Source organism: Acomys russatus, chromosome 27 (assembly GCF_903995435.1).
Source record: "Acomys russatus chromosome 27, mAcoRus1.1, whole genome shotgun sequence".
NCBI lineage: Eukaryota > Metazoa > Chordata > Mammalia > Rodentia > Muridae > Acomys > Acomys russatus.
This window is the reverse complement of record NC_067163.1, coordinates 49,525,756-49,548,177: the sequence shown is the minus strand read 5'-3', so window position 1 is coordinate 49,548,177 and position 22,422 is coordinate 49,525,756. Positions and strand designations below refer to the sequence as shown.

At 36.3% G+C, this 22,422-nt stretch overlaps 1 protein-coding gene across 1 annotated transcript in view; it reads right to left on the bottom strand.

The window, feature by feature from the left end:
- Positions 1-22,422, bottom strand: part of Spock3 (SPARC (osteonectin), cwcv and kazal like domains proteoglycan 3) — a 404,228-nt gene that overhangs the window by 112,089 nt on the left and 269,717 nt on the right. The window contains exon 5 of the mRNA XM_051169561.1: positions 12,702-12,825. Coding sequence (XP_051025518.1) covers positions 12,702-12,825 — 124 coding nt within the window. The remainder of the gene's footprint in view (positions 1-12,701; positions 12,826-22,422) is intronic.

Here is a 22,422-nt window from a genome sequence, read left to right as displayed (position 1 = left end):
TGTTTATAAAATAAGGAACATGTAAATATGGTGAATATTGGAGTGCAGCACAATACAAAGATTGTTTGTTTAATGACATTTATTCTGCCCCATCTAAGGCTCAAGGAAGATTGTGAAATTGGGCAGGATTAGGAACCATACAAAACAGTGGAATGATGGTCATGTCTTCAGTTATGTCCCCACGGGGGAGCCACACAAGTATCCATGGATAGTTGAAAGTATGATCACTGGACGTTTAAACTCACTGATTCCTGAAACAAAACATGATTCATAGAGAGACGAGGGTATTAGTAACAGTGTAAGATATATCTGTGTTAGGACATGAAAGTAATCTGGATGTACTGTATACATGTATGAGGCTGTCAAAACAAAATCAGTTCATAAGAGATGTTCATTAGGGATGTGAATTAGTTTCTAGAGAATTCATTTTTATTTTGGTAGGTACTATAAAAAGTAATTTATATGAAATTTTACTTGAATGTCAATGTAAACATCATCTGTTAGCAAAATATTTTAGTCATACTAACCATTAGTCCATCAAATATTCTCTTTAAATTTTATCTAATTAGATTTTGCAAGACAGTCTTTTTCGTAATTGTAACAGTTTCTCCTTAAATGACCTACCTGAATGACCTGTTCTCAACACATTTCAGGAACTCCAGTTTAAAAACAGGACATTAGAATATGAAAAAAATCCCTCTTTTAAATGATTTCGTCTTTGTCCACCGACTTCATTTCTAATTAATCATGTCAATTTACTTAATTAGCAAAGAGCTAAAATATTTATCGAGGTATAGATGAAACAAAATATCACACATAGTATCTGCTCAGTAGTCCATAATTAGGCAGATTGCAAATCACGGAGAGGAAGACATGATTGATGCAGTTCTGATTACAGACCTGAGTCCTGGGTGTCAGAGCACGGTCTAAGAATAGAGTTATATGTGGAATTTTCTGACTGCTTATGGGAAAACTTCAAAAAATACAAGACATGTGGCTTATGTCCTCCGTTTCTTTAAAACATAGAGTTGTTCTTTGAATATGTTCTCCTGCCCCTCCCAGGTGTATTTTGGGTAGGAGTGAGTTTATTTCAGCTGTTGTTATTCATGTATCTCTATGGACAAACATGTTTTTACCTTGTGTGTTTGGCTACTGTACTCAGGTGACTTCTTAACTCTCAGAGTACATGATATATGATGTTCTGAATAATGTTGGCCATTGCATGAGACTTTAGTCTACCTCATTTTAGGGCCCACTTCCCCACGTTCTCTGCCAACTATAACTGTAACACTGAGGATGCTTAAGTTATGGCTAATTGACAAAAGCAAGGGCAGGAAAGGTTTCCGACACTATTCACATGATAGTGATCTTTCAGTCACTTATTTAATAATGAGATCAAAGAAGTAGAAAACATAATCCTGTTATAAGCCATGTACGCAGTACGAGAGAACCATATCATCTGGGCGCATACACACTTGTTCACGACAAGACCAACAGTTGGAGCAAAGGAAATGGCTTAGGGTAGAGGTTATAAATGAGAATACCTACTCCTCTCTTGCCTAGGAACAAATGGAGGTATTTTTGCCTAAGGGTTGCTTAACTGCTTTTGACATCCACTAACTTCACATCAAAATCTGCAGGCAGACACAGACAGAAGCAGGAGGCAGAAAGGAGACAAAACAGAGCCGGATGTCAGGCAACGAAAACCATTTGAAGAGTCAGAACGCTGGAGAAGCTGGCTTCATAGCAGCTAGCTGAAAGACTACCTCTGCAAAAAGCCAACAGCTTTAAACTATATAGATATCTCCGTGTCTCATTTAAAACTCAAGTGGGATCCGCGAAAACCCCACAATGTATAACTATCAGCAAACAAGAACAACTGCAGGAATCTTTTCTTTATTGAAGCAATAGCAATTTATTACACTAAAACAAAAACTGAGAAACACGGAAGAACAGGAATCACGTTTCTGTTTCCATCTTTCTTGGGATAATATATCTCTTTATAAAAACTAGCAACAACATTGTGAATGCAATGAAACACACATAAGGAGGATTTCTCCCTCTTAGCTGGAACTAGGCCTTCCCCAGAAAATGTCCTCTGCTGTTCTGTACTCTGGTGCTTCCCATGAAAACACAAAGGGAAGAAACAAAAAACAGATGTAACCTTAAATCCACCTATCATAGCTGTGGTATCAAAAGCCAGAAAGGAAATATAGAAACAAGCACATTATGACCATCTTTAATATAATGGAAACTCCATTATCATCCCCTAATGTGATACCTTTGAAAGAATAACACACATTATTTTAGGAAACTTTTTATGTTCTCACCAATATCTTTATGAAGGGAAACTAATTTTTTAACATTATTTTTATTTCATATATACATATATATGTATATATATGTATATATATACATATATATAATGGTGCTGTAACATTTTACGAGGTTCCTAACTTTAAAAGGACCTTATTTTTACATTGCAAGAGTTTAGTATGTTCCCTACTTAAGAAAAGAAGTGGCCCACACAAAAGTGTGTACGTGTCATCAAATCCATGGATGGTCTGTGTAGGAGGTATAGGGAATACAAATTTGCTATCACACACCAGTGCCCTTACATCTTGAGCTTTCAGACCCAGCGAAGGCCAGTTAGTTTCAATAAATGTAGACTTGTAGAAACCTTCCTAGGCTTATCTCAATATCTTACATTGGAGTACTGCTCTTTGATGATATAACTTAAAACAGAGCTCAGGAGTTCGGGGAATTGGAGAGAGCATGATAATGTGTTCTCACCTAAAATTCACACACACAAAAAATTAGTTCAAGAGTTTGACTTGGAAGATAACCAACTTTTTCATAGTTTCCATATTTGAGGCTCTAATGAGTGAAATAAGCCTTGAGCTCCAAATGTCTGCTGACAATATTTATCATATAATGTTGCTACTCTATTTGGGTAGCTGGTTTTGAGCCCATTATTGTGTTATTTGAGATTAATATGCTATGCATGGATTGTGGGGACTTCTGATATTCAATGAAACTTTGCCTTTTATCAACAAATGTTCCCTATAATGCAATGATCAGAAATGTATTTCCTGTGCCTCTATATCATCTATAAGTATCTGATGTAGTATATATTAGGATAATCTTTTAGAAAGCATGTTCTAAAGGATTTATGATTCTACCTTTCTCACCACATGGTTCACATAACTCAGTAAGACAATCTGGGTTTTAAATCCTGTCCTCCAAGTGTAGTAAATATTCTTTGATAATTGGGGAACCAATGGAATACATCAGGCTCTATTATCTATCTATCTATCTATCTATCTATCTATCTATCTTTCTATCTATCATCTATCCATCCATCCATCCATATCTCTCTGTTTGTCTATCTATCATCTATCTATGTACACATGTATCTATGTATCTATCTCTCTGTATCTAGCCTCTGTCTATCTACTGTATCTATCTATTGTATATTTATCTATCATCTATCTATCTATCTATCTATCATTTATCTACCATTTATATATCTACACATGTGTAGGTATGTGTGTATATATATGTATATGTGTGTAGGTGTGTCTGTGTGTATATGTATATATGTGTACATATACACATATACATACACACAGACATACATACACACACAAATATTTATATGTGTTTGTGTTTGTTTGTTAACTATGCTAATCTTATAAAAACAGAGTAGTTCAGAATGGTGGTCCTCCAGCTGATATGGTTAAGTGCTCACTTAATTTGACAGTGATCTAGAGTGTTCTATGTAATGCTCTGTGCATATATTAAACATTTGGGTCCTATGTAACACTCTGGGGATATATTACACGTTTACACGTTCAGGGACTTTTTGTCACTTGCTATACAGAAATTCCAGACATATGGGATGTTGTCAACTTTGAGTAGCACTAACACCCTTTGGAACAACAATAATATAAACTGAACATCCCGCCCACATGCAATTTACTGAGTGTCGTCCATGGAGGTCTAGGAAGGGAACAATGGACAGCTCACTATCCACGGTTGTGCAGAGTGGGGACTGCCTGTGGCAAGAACCCTGGTGCCTACGATTTGATGATTACTGCCCTTTACTGGAGAGGCCCTTTGGGAACACAAAAGAAGGCCATGCAGGCTGTCCTGAAGAGACCTGATGGGCTGTGGTCATATGGTGGTGGAGGGTGTCTCCTTCTGTCAGAGATCTAAGGGAGGGGGATACAACAGAAGAGGAAGGGAGGGTGGGACTAGAAAATCCAAGCAAGGGGATAACAATTCGGATGTAATGTGAATAAATTATAATATTTTTTTTCTGTTTTTTAAATTTTTTACTAATTTATTCTTGTTACATCCCAGTGGTTATCCCTTCTATCCTCCTATTCTTCCCTCCCTCCCATTTTCCCCTTATTCCCCTCCCCTATGACTGTTCCTGAGGGGGATGTCCTCTCCCTGTATATGCTCATAGGGTATCAAGTCTCTTCTTGGCAACCTACTAAATTTTTTTAAAAGATGGGGACATGCTTGGGCTCATTACACAATGATCGACAGTTTATTTGTGTTCATTGTTTAGTAGTTGATGAGAGGAAAAAATTTCAGTTAATTTTGTTAAAGAGACAGTTATTTTGTGGTAACAGTATGTAAATGGCAAGTGGTCCTTATGTTTGAAAGAACTGAAGGATGAAGGACAATTAATGGGCTTCTGTCTTTCAAAGTAACTTCTGCATTTCTCCTCCTCAGCGAAGATGAACTTGTAAGTACTATAAAAGGATTTTAAGTGCCTTACGTTTAATCCATACCTATTTCAGTCATCCACTGTCTCAATTTGCCTAACGTTATAGAGAAGTCCATATGGGATCAGCCATGACCACTTGACACCATTGTATCTTTCTCTTCCTTACTATGAATCATTTTGGTGGCTAACTTATTGATGCTACTCTTTCTTTGGAAAAAAATCAACCTGTTTACCTAAATGGTCCTCAAGATATCACTCTAAACACAAGTAGGAGGGCCACGCGTTCTAGCAGGATTGTAGCACCTACAATCTAACAGCAGTGTGGAGGCCGCATGAACTACTCTGTCAACATGGGCTCTTTAATCATTTTCAGACTTCCTCTGTTGCATCTCACCAACTCTAACTATACCATAAGTCCAGTGTTTCCAATAGTAGTTCTTGAAAGGAAATGAGGCGGTGATATCCTTTGCTATTGAATGTATAGCACCTTTAGACCTCAGAAGTAGTCTTTCAGACCCTCCAAGGCTTTATGAAACACTCACATTAATGAGGGTCTATCTAAAGAGACTCTTGGGTTTATTATTTCCAGGTGGGAAATCGCAGGTATGACATGGGAACCCCTTGTAGGAAGTCACTTTTTTTTTTTTAATTAATTTATTCTTGTTACATCTCAATGTTTATCCCATCCCTTGTATCCTCCCATTCCTCCCCCCCCCCCCCATTTTCCCATTATTCCCCTCCCCTATGACTGTTCCTGAGGGGGATTACGTCCCCCTATATATTCTCATAGGGTATCAAGTCTCTTCTTGGCTACTTGCTGTCCTTCCTCTGAGTGCCACCAGGTCTCCCCCTCCAGGGGACATGGTCAAATGTGAGGCACCAGAGTATGTGAGAAAGTCGTATCACACTCTCCACTCAACTGTGGAGAATATTCTGACCATTGGCTAGATCTGGGAAGGGGTTTAAAGTTTTTGTGGATAAATGGATTGAGCTAGAAATGATCATAATGAGTGAGTTAACCCAGAAGCAGAAAGAATCAAATGGTATATACTCACTTATATCTGCATACTAGCCCAAGGGGCATGTCCCACGAAAGCCTTCACTTACCAGGAAACTGGGACAGAGGGGAAGGCATCCTATTGGGACTCTAAATGAGAGACGCATGGGAGAACAGCAAAATAAAAGGATCCAGAGGGTCCTAGAAATCTACAAGTAGAACAATATGATAGGCAGATTTGGGCCCGGGGGTCCCGCTCAAACTAAGGCACCAGCCAAGGACAATACAGGAAGTCACTTTTTTTTGATAGGAAACATTCATTAAGAAAAGTTAATACAACATTGTCACTGATATTAGGTCCAATCACCAGTAACATTGCACTGGTTCTGGAAGACCTTTTGTTCATCTATGATAGACTACCCAGATACTTTGGATGGCATAATTGTCCTAGAAATTTCTTTTTAGAAAAGCCAAAGGAAAGTTAATGAAAAAACCTATGTGGCCTTCTGAAGTAAGTTTTGATGGTTTATAGACTCTGTTTAGGTTGTTGAGTCTTTGGATTTGGAGAACTATAATAAAATGTATAATTTACTCCTTCAGTGTATGTCAGTCAAATCCTTTTGTGATTTTTCTACCTTACAATGGATATTATTATACGTTTTAACAACTATTTTCCAGTTATAAAGTATAATTTTTGCAAGAAAATTTTCTATATTAATTTTAACGCTCATATCCCATAATACTATTCTTTATCAAGTATTACATGACTACATCATCATGCTTAAATGCGTTGTAATACATTTTCCCTATATCATATATATTTTATTCATAATGATATCATATCTGGCTAATGCTGCTACTATTACCTGTGACCTTATTATATCACTTAACATCGCCATGCTTGAGATTATTCATTGAGTGAGGATTTTAGTGTATGTTGCATTCATTGTAATATTCTTTCTGTTTGTTTGTTCATTTTCTTTTCTGTTTTTGTTTTAGTTTTTGATACAGGGTTTCTTTGTGTAACAGCACTGTCTGTCCCAGAACTCTCTCTTTAGGCCAGGGTGACATCAACCCTACAGAGATCCACCTGTCACTGCCTGGGTTGCTGGGATTGAAAGTTTGTGACACCACACCTGCTACTGTAATATTCATATAAGGGATACATTGTTTCATAGAGACTTGATATATTCATTTCACACTACCATTTCAATTTAGAGCCTTGATTAACATCCATTAGTAATTTAAATATTATTCTGTTTGGATGCATGCATTACATCTCTTTGACAAAGGAAATGAGTTTTTCCAAATGAACTGTCAGTGTATTGATTTTGAACCTCCTAAAGACATTTTGAATGCATCTGCTGGAATAATGCCTACAAGTTAGAATGCTGTATGCAACAGATATTTTTTTAACTTGGCCTAACATTGTTTCTGATCCAGAGTATAAATTTTTGATGTGTTGGATCGTAAATGGCTTTTTCAGATCTTTCCTATGTCCTCTCATTACTATAGTGTTTTATATAGGCTAGATTATGAATAATCAATATTACATACAAAACATTTGTGTGGCATCTATTCACAGCAAATTCACCAGCTGGTTCTTTTCCTGACGATAGCCCTTAGGTTGACTGTGTGTGTGTGAATTTTCACTGAGTTCTAATTGCAGTATTTTCTGCTTCTCAGTTTTAGGATAAAGGTTTAGTTAGCATCATTGGACAAAATGTTCAATTTTGTTTTAGAAACTAAAGTAAGAAAAAATAGATCACTGCCCAATATTATTGTTCAATTAACTTGGCATTAATAGTAAGGCTATCAAATAGAGTTTCTGCTCATTAACTAATATATTACTATTGTGATAACAGTAATTTGAGGAACGCATAATTTCTACCATGATATAAAATGTTAAGAATTTTTGAAAAACTTGGTGCCTTATAAACTGTTTGTGAGTTTTTGTAAGACAAAGCTGCTCTATTAGAAATACAATGGCTCTATTATCGAAGAGACATTATAATTGCTACTATTTTTGATCAGTTATTCTGATCAGTAGAATAACTGATTTAACGTTATTCTACTCTAATACAGATTTTGAAAATTTCCTTTATCACATAAAATCCATAAAAATAACTGTATACAATGATAAAACTTACTCAACAGTTTTTTTTCCTAAATTTTAAATTAAATAAAAATGTGAAAACAACACTCTACTATAAGGCTTAACTAGAGTAACAGGCAAGAAAAAATAATAAAGGAATAAAAACATAGGAAAAGAGGAATTTAATCTAAGTCTATAAGTAGAGAATAATTATGCATGTAGGAAACTGAGAGACCCATAAAGCATTTAGTACATGAAATTTTCACTAAATGTGTTTAACTATCAGTACAAATACAAGCTTTTCTTACTCAAAGGCAAAATTCCTCCGTTTTATTCCAGACGCTGTCTTCCAACAAACCACTATCTAAATAAGTAAATGCATGCACACAAGATCATGCGAAAACAGTGGGGAGCGAGACTCATAAAAATGAGTGGTTCTATCCTGAGATACTTGAAATTATCTTGTTTGCTCCATTTTAATTGAAAATTTTATGAATTCAAATTCTTCTCATAAAATTTTACAACTGTGATTCGACATATGCCGCTAGAGGTTAAACATAGAGTGTGTCGGATACTATATCAATATAACTTGAAAAAAACTTATTTCACAATTAGAATTCCTTCTAAATATAAAGATTTTTCTCACAGAACATGTTTCAGTAACTTAAGGTCCTCAAATTCTACTGAGTTCATTTTAAAACAAGTGACGATGCTTGTTCATCTTTCTTTGTTATCATCTGTCTTCCCTTTCTCCTCCCACTGAATTCTTCGTTGTTTCATAATCTTCTACTTTTGTGTCAGGGAACATTTTATTGGTTTTATTTTTGTGTTTCTTTTTGTTGTTTGTTCACATAGTTAAGTCCAAAGTCAAACTGAGACTGAATGAATCAGTTCAAAGAAAAAAACAGCACATATGCCTCTCTGACTTTTGGTTTTTTTTAAACATAAAACAGTCTCAAATAAAACAAAAAATACTGGGGAGAAAGATAAAATTAAATAATACAATGGTTAAAACTTGTACTTGTTAGATATCACAAACTTTCCACGTTTTACAGTACATATACATCAATAACAATTAAAAAAATAAGAAGTCAGTTGTGGAAAATAAATGTAAACAAATGTAAAAACAAAGTATAAAGCATATTATTTTAATATTGCTACTTAGAATATTGTCACATGGAACATGGAGTAAATTCTTCTTTAAAGTTTGTGGTATTATATAACTTCACATAACATAAACATAAACAAAGGCAATCATATAAAGGAATACCATCTTGTTTTTCATCTGTACCTGTACTCTAAATGCAACTGGCTATCTTGTAAGTGTCTATTCACACTGTCTTTTAAAAAAATTTTTTTATTAATTTATTCTTGTTACATCCCAATGGTCATCCCAACCCTTGTAACCTCCCATTCTTCCCTCCCTCCCATTTTCCCCTTACTCCCCTCCCCTATGACAGTGCCTGAGGCGGACTTCTTCCCCTTTTATATGCTCATAGGGTGTCAAGTCTCATCTTGGTAGCCAGCTATCCTTCCTCTGAGTGTCACCAGGTCTGGGACAGAGGGGAGGACATCCTATTGGGACTCTAGATGAGAGAAGCATGGGAGAATAGCAAAGTAGAAGGATCCAGAGGGTCCTAGAAACCTACAAGAAGAACATTATGATAGGCAGATTTGGGCCCAGGGGTCCCGCTCAAACTATGGCACCAGCCAAGGACAATACATGCAGTAAACTTCAAACCCCTACCCAGATCTAGCCAATGGTCAGAACATTCTCCACAGTTGAGTGGAGAGTGGGGACTGACTTTCACAGGTATTCACACTGTCTTATCCTGCCAATTTATGCAGCATCTCTTCAGCAGAAGATGGGAGTTGTAGGATAAAATAGATAAGATTTCTAGTTTCTTTCTCTACACACACACACACACACACACACACACACACACACACACACTACAGTAAGAGACACATACAGACATCCACATGCAGACACTCACATGCACACAGAGACACATAAACATAGACAGAAAACATATACATGCACTCAGACACAAACACAAATGCACTAACGCTCTCTCTCTCTGATACACACACACACACACACACACACACATGCACACAATTTTGTAAGCAATGCCTGCTCCTAAGGAATTCACCATTGTTTAGTTCAAATTTCAAGTATGATATCACTAAATATAATAGAAAAGTGCTTGCAGACAAGCAACGTTTTCCTCATAGGATTTGTTTTATTGATGCCATGCTCAGTTGTAAAACATCAATATTGTTTATTGATTTATTCTCACAGAAAAATGTAATGTTCGGTTTATATAAATTGATGTATTTACCATTTATGGTCTAACAACGATGCTGTATCGAAGAATAATTCATAGTTCACAAAAAATGAAAATAAAAATTGCATTAGGTTGTGCCCGGAGTAAAGAAGCAGAGACCTTCATCTTCTCTGTCAGTTCCAAGAACGATTACCTCTCACTCTCCTTTGACTGGAGTGATATTTTGATTTCTTCTGGCACTGCTAAATTTGAAAGAATTCAGAAACCATTGGCTTTTTTATTAGGAAGGGGAAGATTAAAGACACTTCTACAAAGGTCAATTACTTCTCTTGATATCAAAAAGGAGGCAATGTTGTGGGCATATGTTTTATGAAAATCACATATGCTCAAAACATTTTTCAAGTAAAACTACATTTGAATTGTTCTAATCTGTCCCTTCAGGTTTTTTAAAATTACTTTGTACGTGCAACTTAAAAATGTTCTACTGGTGACTTTATTAAAGTTCAAGTACTTCAGTGGTTGGACTTTAGTGTTATAATTATGATTAACATGATTATAATTTATCAAAATGGCCATGTTTCATAAAAACACCACACATTTTATGTGTATGGTTGTTTTGCTGAGTGTAATTCTGTGTACCACTAACATGCCTCCTGGGTGTGGAGACCAGACAAGAACATAATATAACCTGGATCTGGATTTACATGCATTACAGATGTTTGCCACCCAGTATGTGGATGCCAGATATTAAATCCAGGTCCTCTAGAAGACAGTAGGTGCTCTCCACCACGAAGAGCTCTCCCCAGGCTCAACAAGCCTTACACTCTTAAATCACACTCCGAGTATATAAATTTCCTAAAATCTTCTATTGGATACCGTGTGCAACCCCCTTTCTTAACACTTCCAGACATCAGCCCCTGCTCCCAATGTGATGACTTGTCTCAAATTAGGGTTTGTGAAGGAAACATCATTTACAATTTCATTTCTCTTTGCTACACTGATCACAGTAAAGACACATGGGGGATGGGGAGGTACTAATTACACAGTCTTAAGAGGAAACACGTAAGTAGCAGAACCAGGGTGGGGATGCCTGAAAGTTATTGAAGCTATAGCACTGTATTGTTCACTCACTGCCTACAACATCTATAAATCGAGAGCCAGCAAATAAGATCCCCTGATTCTGGCCATCATTCGCTTTCTTCCTCTGCCTAGAAGACACTGGAAAAATAGAGAACTGACCAACTATCACGTCACTCTCACTACAGTCTTCTCTCGTCATGTGGTATTTTCTCAATGGGATTTATAATTGTGAAATGCAAAAGGACGTTTCAGGGAAATATTGCTCAGAGGAAATAGAGGTTATGATAGTTCCCCAATGACAAAATATTCTGAAAGGAAACAAGTCTAAAATTAACTTCACAGTGAGAGAGAGAGAGAGAAAGAGAGAGAGAGAGAGAGAAACATGTATGAAAAAGCTGAGTCTGTCTTAAAGACGTTTTATATATATATATATACTGTACTAAAAACAAACAAACAAAACCCGTAAATAATCATTAGAGGGAATGCTACTGCATTCATAATGTAAGAACTGTGTAATGTTCTGGTGAACTTAATGGAACACACTTTTGTAAAACAATAAAGTCGTGAATGAACTTGCAGAATGAACTATAATGTTGGAAACCTCTTGCCCCATAATGAAAGAACACTCCTCAACTTCCAACATGAGCTAAGTTCTTAAACACTTCCAAATCTTTTAACCTGACATGGTGTCTAGGAATTCAGGATAATGAAGGAAAAAAAGCGATGTTGATATAACAATGCCACCATGATTAACTTTAATGATAATCAAAAGCCTAAAATCAGTCTGATCACCATTACTTCCTGAACATCAGTGCTTCAAAAATGTTCCTGGAAACTTAAATGAGATGACATAGGAGACAAGGTTTGAGACTTTAAAAAAGAGTAATGGTGGTGACAAACTACAGTTGTTATCGCAGTTATAGCAGTAATTACGACTAATGCTTTTTCTGATGTTATCCGTAGGAAGGAAGGAAACATTGGGTTTCAAACTTAATGGCTCAGACTAATCACGGCATTAGTATTTCATGGTTCAAAAGTTTTGACATAGGAGAAATAAATGTCCTTCAATATTCCCAACCAATGAGATCGTTAATATTAATTTAAAGTGAATAAAGAAATTACAAAAGAACCACACAGAGATATGGTTGACTGGCTTTAATTACTTATTTTATTAGTTATTGTTGTGTGGCTGAGTCCAAATGTCTGACAAAACTTCTGTAAGCTAGGTTTGGTTTGGCAGGATTTTGCGAAGAGAAGCATGCCACTGAGGCATGGGGGGGGGGCGGGGAATGTCATCACAATGTAGACAGCAGGTTACCTCAGGAATACTATCCCTTCAGGGTGACTCCATCTCCTGAGATTCTGGAAGCTTCCAGAGCAGTATCAACAGATAGGGGTCACATGAGACTCCGGGGACCCATTATATTCATGTTCAAGCCATAACAGAGATAAACAGGCCTTATTTATATCAAACTGAATAAGTAGAGCTGCCCTCACCTGTGAAGAGTAGGTGTGTCCGTCTGAACCACAAACTGGGCTGGCATAGGCCACAGGGCATTGCTTACAGGTGGGTGACAGGAGACCTCTCCACTGCTTATGGCTTCCTCCTACTTCTTTCATACTGTTAGGAAAGAAAAGACAAAAGGAAAAATAAAAACAGAATAAAAATAAAAGAAGGAAAGGAAACAGTACTTAGTGCATTTGAGTTTCAAAACTACATTTATATGAAGCTTCCTTTTCCGGACTGTGGTAAAGACGCTTGACATTGAGTTAGACTCTCTTTGACAGTGTGCTAATCTCTGCACAATCTTCTTCATGATCCACTGTTTTCTTCAGACTCCCACAGGTCCTCAATAAAGCAAGGTTGTACTTCTTGGGTGTTCTGTTTTAATCACAGAGTGTGTGGTTTTATTTTTTATGGAGATTCTTTAATTTATAGCTATGGAATGGATTTGTTGTTGTTGCTTTTAAGTTTGTTTGTTTGTTGGTTTTTTTCCCCCAGAAGCAGCACTTGCTAAAAGCGCAGGAGTCAGATCTCTAGAACTTTCTTCAAGCTTGCCCTTATTTTCTCTTACGAATGGAGAAAAGAGACACCTGACTTAATGGTTGCCTAAAAAGGAGATAGCTTACTTTTAGAAGAAACACCTATAAAGTACCAAAGAATTATAGCAGCTAGCAGTATTTAAAGAGCCAAATTACAAGATTTATTGACCACAATTTCCCCTTTCCCCCTTTGATTGCTGTGAAGTGTCTTAAAATGAACTCGTTAGACTTTGATCTAAAACACCTTGGGAAAATCCATTCTCTTTTTTTAATCATCACACAGATTTTTTTCCTCTTTCTGTTTACACTGTTCAATTACTCTGGCTATTTGTGGGAACAGTTTGCACAGAAAAAAAAAAAAAAAGAATGACTAAGAAAAAAGAAGGACAGCAACTGGGAATCTATACAAAGACACTTAGAATTTGGAGTAAATCAATATTTGTTCACTGTATTTTTCTGTGCAGAGAACAATCTAACACTTGCCTGTCAAGGGGAAACAAAGGTTGAGAAGAATTTTGTACATACGCATTCCTTATAATTATATATTTAAATTATTATTCTCTGAAAGTTTCATTCTAGCAAACTCAAAGTCAGAAAGTATGGCATCAAGGCAATACTAAAAAATATCATAAATAGTTCTATGATAGGAGAAGAATTTTAAGTTTTATATCCGATACTTAACATTAAAAGCTCATATCTGTCAATCATCTATCTACCTATATCTATCTATAGATCTATTTATAATCTATCTGTCCTCTATCTCTTTTATGCTCTACCAACTCATCTGTTATCCTTTTCCTTCCTTCCTTCCCTCTCTCTCTCCCTTCTTCCTTTGTTCCTTTACTTCTCTCTCTTTACCCCTTCTATCTCCTTCTTTCCCCATCATTTCTCCTTTCCTCTCATAAATCTTCCCCATACAGATCATTAGTGTGGCTACAAGGATTTAAAATATGCTATCTTCATTTCTGATATATAAATTATACCTAATGCTCACATTATAACCTTACTGGACTGCAGAGATTGCCAGAAACCCACTATTAGCAAAGTACCCACTATTTTCTTTTATTTCTTTTATTTCTGAAAAGATAATGGGATCAAGATATTGATACGAATTAAAATAATGCCTGAAAACCTTAGCGAAGTGTTCTAATAATACCCATAATGACTTAGTTGAGGAAGGCTTAGCTATCAGAGCCAGGAACTTTAGTTTACAGGACGGGCAGATTATGGAACCTGTATATATCTCTCAGTATGAGGTGCTTCACTTTTTCAGTCTATGTGATAGCTCTGTACAATGTGGAATATAATTTTTGCCTTCTCTGAGTCTGGGTTTATGTGTGCATGTGTGTTTTCACTTGTGGAAGGTGCATCTGTGTGTGTATGTCTACGTATGTGTGTATGTATGCACCTTCGTGTGTGTGCTCACTTGTGAAAATGCATGTCTCTGTGTATTCACCTGGTTAAAGTACATGACTGTGTGTGTCTCCATGTGTGTATTGATTTGTGAAGGTGTGTGTCTGTGTGTATGCTTGTGTATATATGTTGGTAACCTGTGAATATGTATGGCTGTGTGCGTGTTTGTGTGTATATATTTGCTCAACTCTGAATGTTATTTGTGCATGAATATGTGCATGTGTTTGTGTGTGTGTATGTGTTTGTGTTAGTGAGTGTTCAATTGTAAGGATGCATCTGGAAATTAGAGGTTGGCTTTGAGAGGGTTATTTCAAATGCTTCATCCTATAGTCTTTTGAGACAGAAAATTTTCCTGAACCTCTATATTTTAGCATTCTGGCTGCAGAGTACCTGGACACCCAACCTCAGAAACTTACTGAGTGTATGGGCTACAGGTGCATAAAAAGACATCTGGGTTTTGTGGTGGTGCTGGCGTTCCAAAACTAGGTCCTTATGTTTGCACATCTGGCATCTACCTCTGTTCTGGAAGTTTTGGTTTATGATATATAAACATGTTTTTGTTTTAATCCTAGGTATAGGATTTTGTTTTAATCCTAGGTATGTCGACAGCTGATAGTTGCCTCTTGAGAGGACATTTGAAGTTTGTCAGCTGTGAACTACCTCATGTGGTCTTTGTCAGTGACGATTAAAGACAGACCCAAATAGAGCCTGGGGACTCAAAGAAAGAAGAAGGCTGCTGTTTGCTTCCCCTTGGTGCTCATTGTTGTTGATTCAGTTTGATGAGAAGAAATTAGAGATGTCCTGAAACAAATATTTGACTTGTCCTAATGAACTTGAGGACCCTAAACAGTAGGAAGTGGCAAAGAAAAACTTCTCCCATCTCCCCACTAACCCTCTTTCTCTCCAACCTGGTGTTGGGGTGTTGGAAGAGATTGGGGATGAGTATAGAGAAAGAGATTTTAGGAACTCAAAATAAAAAAATATATTTCAAAAATATGCCAACATAACTCATGGCACTATTTCCTAAGTCTGCTAGAATTCTTCCATGAAGTGCTGAAACTTTGTAATTCAGTGTTTGTTCAGCATCAGAAATGATTTTCAGTATTAATACTACTAACAGTATTTTCCATGGAGATATTCAGGTCACAGGAAAATGAATTGAGTAGAAGCTGTAAAAACTGACAATTTCTAGGTCTTGACATCAGTATCTTATGTAACACACATATGATTAAAGTTTATCTCCTGTTGTTTGGTTTTTAATTATACCTGTAATCCCTGATTTAGGAAGAGCATTATGTTTCTGAGATAGAAGTGAAGTCATGAGAGTCATTGGACAAGTCAATGGTGCAAATTGACATGCTTCAGAATAAACAACTGTTTCCCACATCAGGATCGTTTCCTGGCAACAATAGCCACAGCAATGGCAGGTGAATCACTCAACCAGGAGAAACCATCAGAAGGCAAGTCAGATTGAATACTCAAGGCATAGAAAGACAACTGATGTCAGAAGGTAACTATAAAGATGACATTATTTTAAAAAGGTTATTTGTTAATTTAATGTGTGTGCCTGTGTGCGTGTACTTGTGTTTGTGACCCCATGTCCCATTCATATATGTGGATTTTAAGGGACAGTTAATGGAAGTTAATTTTCTTATTGACAGTGTGGATTCTGGGGTCAAACTCTGATCATCCGACTTGTGGAAAGCACCTTTACCCACTGAGCCACCTCACTAGTCCTCGCCTTTTCAGAGACTTATTATGAGATACGGTACTGTAATTTACTCCCATTGGTGAAATACAAAATAATCAGGATGGCTTTTGTATAACTCTGAAAATATTTAAAAGTAGTTTTCCACAGAAACTCTGAGATACCTAATGTTAGAAGAAGCAACTTTCAATGAATGTTTTTTTTTCTTTTGAAAATTTAAGTTAAAAAACTTTATTTACTTTTTAATGGAAGTCTCTACATGACCACATCCTTTTCCCCAAAGAGCAAAGAGATATGTTTATGCAACCAGGGAAATAAAGTGTTCAATGTTAATGTTTTATCTTACAAATTTTCTTTCTAACTCTTACTATGCAAAGCAATATGTGGGTTCTATGCCAATGCCAGTGTCTAATTGCTGCAAAATCACAAAAAGAAGGAAGAGTTTTAGTCCAGCCAGAATCCCTCTCCCATGGAGCCCGGGCACATGTGAAGAGAGAGGAGTCTGTTAGGTAAAGTAGCATCAGATTCTCATTTCTACCTTGGCCTCTTTTGTTCTCTGCTGTTTGGTGTACATTACCAGGAAAGGCCTCCTACCATGTCTCAGCCATCATCTTCTCTTTCTAGTAACCCTGATATTCCTTTCTCCAATCATGTTTTATTTAGCTTTCTGTTTAGCAAGCGTTCTGTTCATTTTAAATATACTTTGAAGCAAATACTCATATTTTAAGATTTACATAACACTCGAAAAGACATTAAATGATGTTTCCAAGATGACTACCACTGAAAAATTTTTCGTCTCAACTTTACCTGTTTAATATATGATCACACCATCAATCATTTGCGATGAGTTCCTGATACCTCCTGAGGTCTTAGTTTGTCCATTTATAAAATTCTAGGCTTCATCACCATGGTTCACTTCATCTTAAACAATCTAAGAGGATATACTTTTTTCTTTTTTAAAATATATTTTATTAATTTATTCATATTACATCTCAACTGTTATCCCATCCCTTGTACCCTCCCATTCCTCCCTCCCTTCCATTTTCCCCTTACTCCCCTCCCCTATGGCTGTGACTTACGTGATGATACTCAAAAATTAGAAGCATTGATAGCTCATGCTGGCCATGTCCTATGATTTTAGAATTTCACAGTGTTTCCAAGTAAAATGAATATGTTTATATGACAATGAATGACGAGTCTAGATTTTGCTACAATGTTTCAGTTAAAAATAAATCTCATCTGAAGGTAGCCAGTGACAGATATGAAATGGTAACTAATAAAAATGGAAGAAAAAATATGTTCACCTTAAAGAGAAGTGATTATTTTGGATATTTTATTCTGTGAATTATCAAAAAGTGTACCTTGATGTATTTCTTGCCCATGCAGTAGATACACCAAACATTTTATTTTCCTAATAAATGTATTTTTATAATTTTCCAAAATGAAGAAACATTCTTTTACCAGGCATACCATTCAAGAGACATTCCCTCTTTGACTACTATATACCTTTCGAGAACAAAGCTGTCTTCATGACTTTATGTCCAGTGTCTAGTAAGAGGGCAGATAACATTATAGGGAACTATGAATTATGAAATACGGTATGACAAAATTATGCAAATTTTGGATAGTAGTTTATGAAAGTTCGTGAAATTACAGAAGCTACTATTTAAATAATCTTTTTATTTTGTATGTCAGTAATTTGAACAATGAAAAAAAGTAATTTTAACAAAACTAATTATTTCTTGATCATAATGAGTGAGCTAACCCAGAAGCAGAGAGACTCAGATGGTATATACTCACTTATAACTGGACACTAGCCCAAGGGGCAGGTCCCATGAAAATCTGCACCTCCCAGGAAAGTGGGATAGAGGTGAGAACATCCTATTGAGACTCTAGGTGAGAAAAATATAGGGGATAGGGAAAGTAGGTGGATCCAGAGGGTCCTAGAAACCTACAAGAGGAACATTATGATGGGTGGATCTGAGCCCAGGGGTTCTGCTTGATCAAAGGCACCAACCAAGGACAAAACATGCAGTCATCATCAAACCCCTACCCAGATCTAGCCAAGGGACAGAACATTCTCCACAGTTAAGTGGAGACTGGGGACTGACTTTCACAGGATCTCTGGTGCCCCATATTTGGCCATGCCCCTTTGTTGGGGAGGCCCAATGGCACTCGGAGGAAGGATAGCAGACTACCAAGAAGAGACTTGATACCCTAGCACCATATTCAGGGGAAGGAGGTCCCCCTCAGTCACAGTCATAAGGAAGGGGGATTGGGGTGAAAGTGAGAAGGAGGGAGGAATGGGAGGATGCATGGGATGGGATAGAAAATGAGATGTAATATGAATTATTATATTTTTCAATAAAAATATATTTAAAAAACTAATTATTTCTAAAGTTGCTATAAGACATCAAATATATGATAAATAAATGAAGTATAAATAAGTAAGTTAGAATAAAATATTCTTCTAACGAAATTAAAAATAAAGCTGCCTATTGACTTGTATCTCTGGCTTGCTCAGATTCCTTTCTTATGCATCCTGTACCAATTACTCAGAAAGGCACTACCCACAGTTACCTTGGCCTGTCTATCATTTAATACTCAAAAATGCCCCACAAAAAAACCCACATGCTAATCTGAGGCTAACATTCCTCAATTGGGATTTTGTCTTTATACTTTCATGTAGGTTTGCCTCAGTTGACATAACCTATGACAGTGCTTTTGTAAACTATGACTGGACACAAATATATTTCCAGAAGATCAAATGGGGAAATAATAGAAATGTATGATTCTGTGTATGACAAGTTTTTAACTAATTAATCACTACAGAGTTCTAGTCTTGTGAACAATTATTAGAATGTTATTTTTGTTTTGATGAAAGTAATTATTACAATGCAAATACTGGATTACAAAATTAAGCACTCGTATAATTTTAAATAATATATAATTATATATATACACATATATATATATATATATAATTTTGTTGTACCTATATATTGTGCATTATTCTTCAAAGTATAGGGCTAAAGATACACAGGTTAATTATTTAATTTTTTGGTTGCTTATGAAGTTACATTTGAAATAAAATATTTTCCTCTGCAGTTTGTAATCTTCCTATTATAGGTGTTAATACAACATTTAAGTGTTAAGAAAAATCACTCTGTAAATCTTCATTCATGACATACTAAGAATAGCATCTAATAAAATTTCAAGGGGTTCTGTAGCCAACAAGGAGCATTGTCTATGCCTAGACATTCATGTCTCAGCCAGACTCAGAGCTCTTCCCATATGATGGGGTTAGCAATATAAGTTACCTGCTTGTTCTGCAGTTTAAATTCTTTACATCCCAATTACATACCCCTCCCAAGCCCCCCTCTTTCCTTCATCCCTTATCTCTCCCTCCCCTAGTCCTCAGAAAGGGGTGCGCTCCTCCCCTAAGGTCTGACCCCATCCTATTATATCTCATCTGTACTACCTGTAGCCTCTTCTTCTGCAGCCTGGCAACCAGGGGGAAGTGATAAAAGTTCGGTGGCCAGAGTACATGTCTGAAGTAGCCCCTACTCTCCACGTGGTGGGGCCCATAAAGGATACTGCGCTACTACCTCTGAGCAGAGCTAGTCTATTTTTATTACAAGAATATACATCTTAGGCACAAGATATAGATATGATTATATAGAAAGATAAGGTAAAATAGTTGGACAAGGTCTTCAAAAACCTCAGAGACATACAGAATATGGCATTTAAATTTTTTTTTATTATTTTAAAGATTCACTGTCAGTGAAACAGATTAAATCCTGGCAAGACCCAGCCTACCTCAAAGAGGATGATGAGCATCAAAGAACCTCCTTATGGAGATGGCTTCAAATGTTGCAAACAGGCCACTGGGCAAAATGATCTTGTTTCTACCACAGCCAGAATTCTGCCTAAAAAAGGGCAAGCTTGGATGCAGGTAGAGTTGAAGGCCATAGTCTGCCAAGACAGGGCAAGCAAATCATCAATAGTACCTGTCTCACAAATATGTCTGTCAGATATATTGGGCCACAAGGCTGAAGATGATTCTCCATTGCTTTAATTTTTGGTGAATGTTCAGGCAGCAAACTGCTCTGTCTGTCATCTTATCATATGGGAAGTTTCTACCCTGCACTCCCGGTATACTCAGGTAATCAATTGTATTCCTTCTCAAGTTTCTAATGGGATTGAAGACCAGATAGTTTAGTCTTACAATTAAGCTTAGTTGTTTAGAAATTAAGATATTTTTAGGTTAGATAGATGTTTTAATTCGATAATGATGAGATATGTTAGATGTTGATTTACATTAAGAAATTTAGATGCACCAAAATAGGAAAGATGTTTCCTACAAGGCTATCAAATACAAAAAACCAAAATGCTAAGAACATAGCATTTATATAATTCTTGATTGTGTCATGGTTCTTCTTGCTGTAGGTAGTTTATTGTATATATGTGTAATAATATAAATATATATGTAAACATAAAAATTGTTTAATTTAAAAAAAAAGAAAAATCACTCTGATAATGAGATGTATCTGTAAACATCAGCTCTATTGTAGGGACAATAAGATGAGCTTTAATCTATACCCTGACTTTTACTAAAAGAAACAAATAAAACAAACAAACAAATAAACAAAAACTTTCACAAAACTGCCCCTTGTGCTGATGAGATGGCTGAGTCATTAAGAGTATATATTGCTATTAAACAAGGTCAGAGTTCAGTTCCTTCCATCCATATGAGTGGCTTGCATCTTTTAAACTTCTACTCTATAGGATCTAATGCCCTTTTCTGGCCTCATTGGGACTATATTCAACTTACACACACACCGCACACACCACACACACACACACACACACACACACACACATACACATGCACACACACGTGCTCATATATGTAAAGAATTACAAAAAAAATAAACTTAGTTGCTTAATAAAGTCTGTTACCAGCATCTAATGTGTAGAGAAAATGCTTTCCTAATTAAACTTACAATTTATAGTAAGCAGCACAAATACTACTTTCTATTTGATTAACAGTAGGAAAATATATTTAATTAATTAAGAAAAGCATCTCATAGTGTGAGCAGGACCCCTGAGCCCAGATCTTCCCATCATAATGTTCAAACTATGGCACCAGCCAAGAACAATACATGCAGTAAACTTCGAACCCTTACACAGTTCTAGCCAATGGACAGGTATTCTCCACAGTTGAGTGGAGAGTGGGGACTGACGTTCACATGGACTCTAGTGCCCCAGATTTGACCATGTCCCCTTGATGGGGAGGCCTGGTGGCACTCAGAGGAAGGATAGCAGGCTACCAAGAAGAGACTCGATACCCTATGATAATATACAGGGGGAAGAGGTCCCCTTCAGTCACAGTCATAGGGGAGGGGAGTAAGGGGAAAATGGGAGAGAGAGAGGAATGGGAGGATACAAGGGATGAGATAACAATTGAGATGTCATATGAATAAATTAATAAAATATATTTAAAAAAAGAAAGTATCTCAGTTTCATTTAGATTGATGTATATATTTGTATCTGATCTCAGGCTATGAGAAATTTCACAAAGACTAAAATTTTATATTAAAAACAAGCATTATGGACTTTTCAGTTTTCTGTGACAGTGGATGTTCCCAAGCAAAGTGACTCTTCAGACACTGTTCATAGTTGATGTTCAAATAGTTTTATAGTGACAGTGGTGATGTGTGTGTGTGTGTGTGTGTGTGTGTGTGTGTGTGTGTTGTGTGTGTGTGTGTACAAACCTCTAGGTTTAACACCAAAGGAATTTCTACATATAGAAAAAGATATATGTATTTGAAAATAATATTGTAGATATGCAACTTAAAAAGAAAAAGAAACAAAACAAACAAAAATCTGCTTCTCTGCTTCAAAGAAAATGATTAACAGTACTGTATTTCCAAATACATAAGAAAATATTCCATTTGAGCATTCAAAGCATATTTTACACTTCAAACTCTACCTTGATTGTGACAAATACTTTAGATTTTTTTTTCATTTACACACAGAAGAAACTCTTTT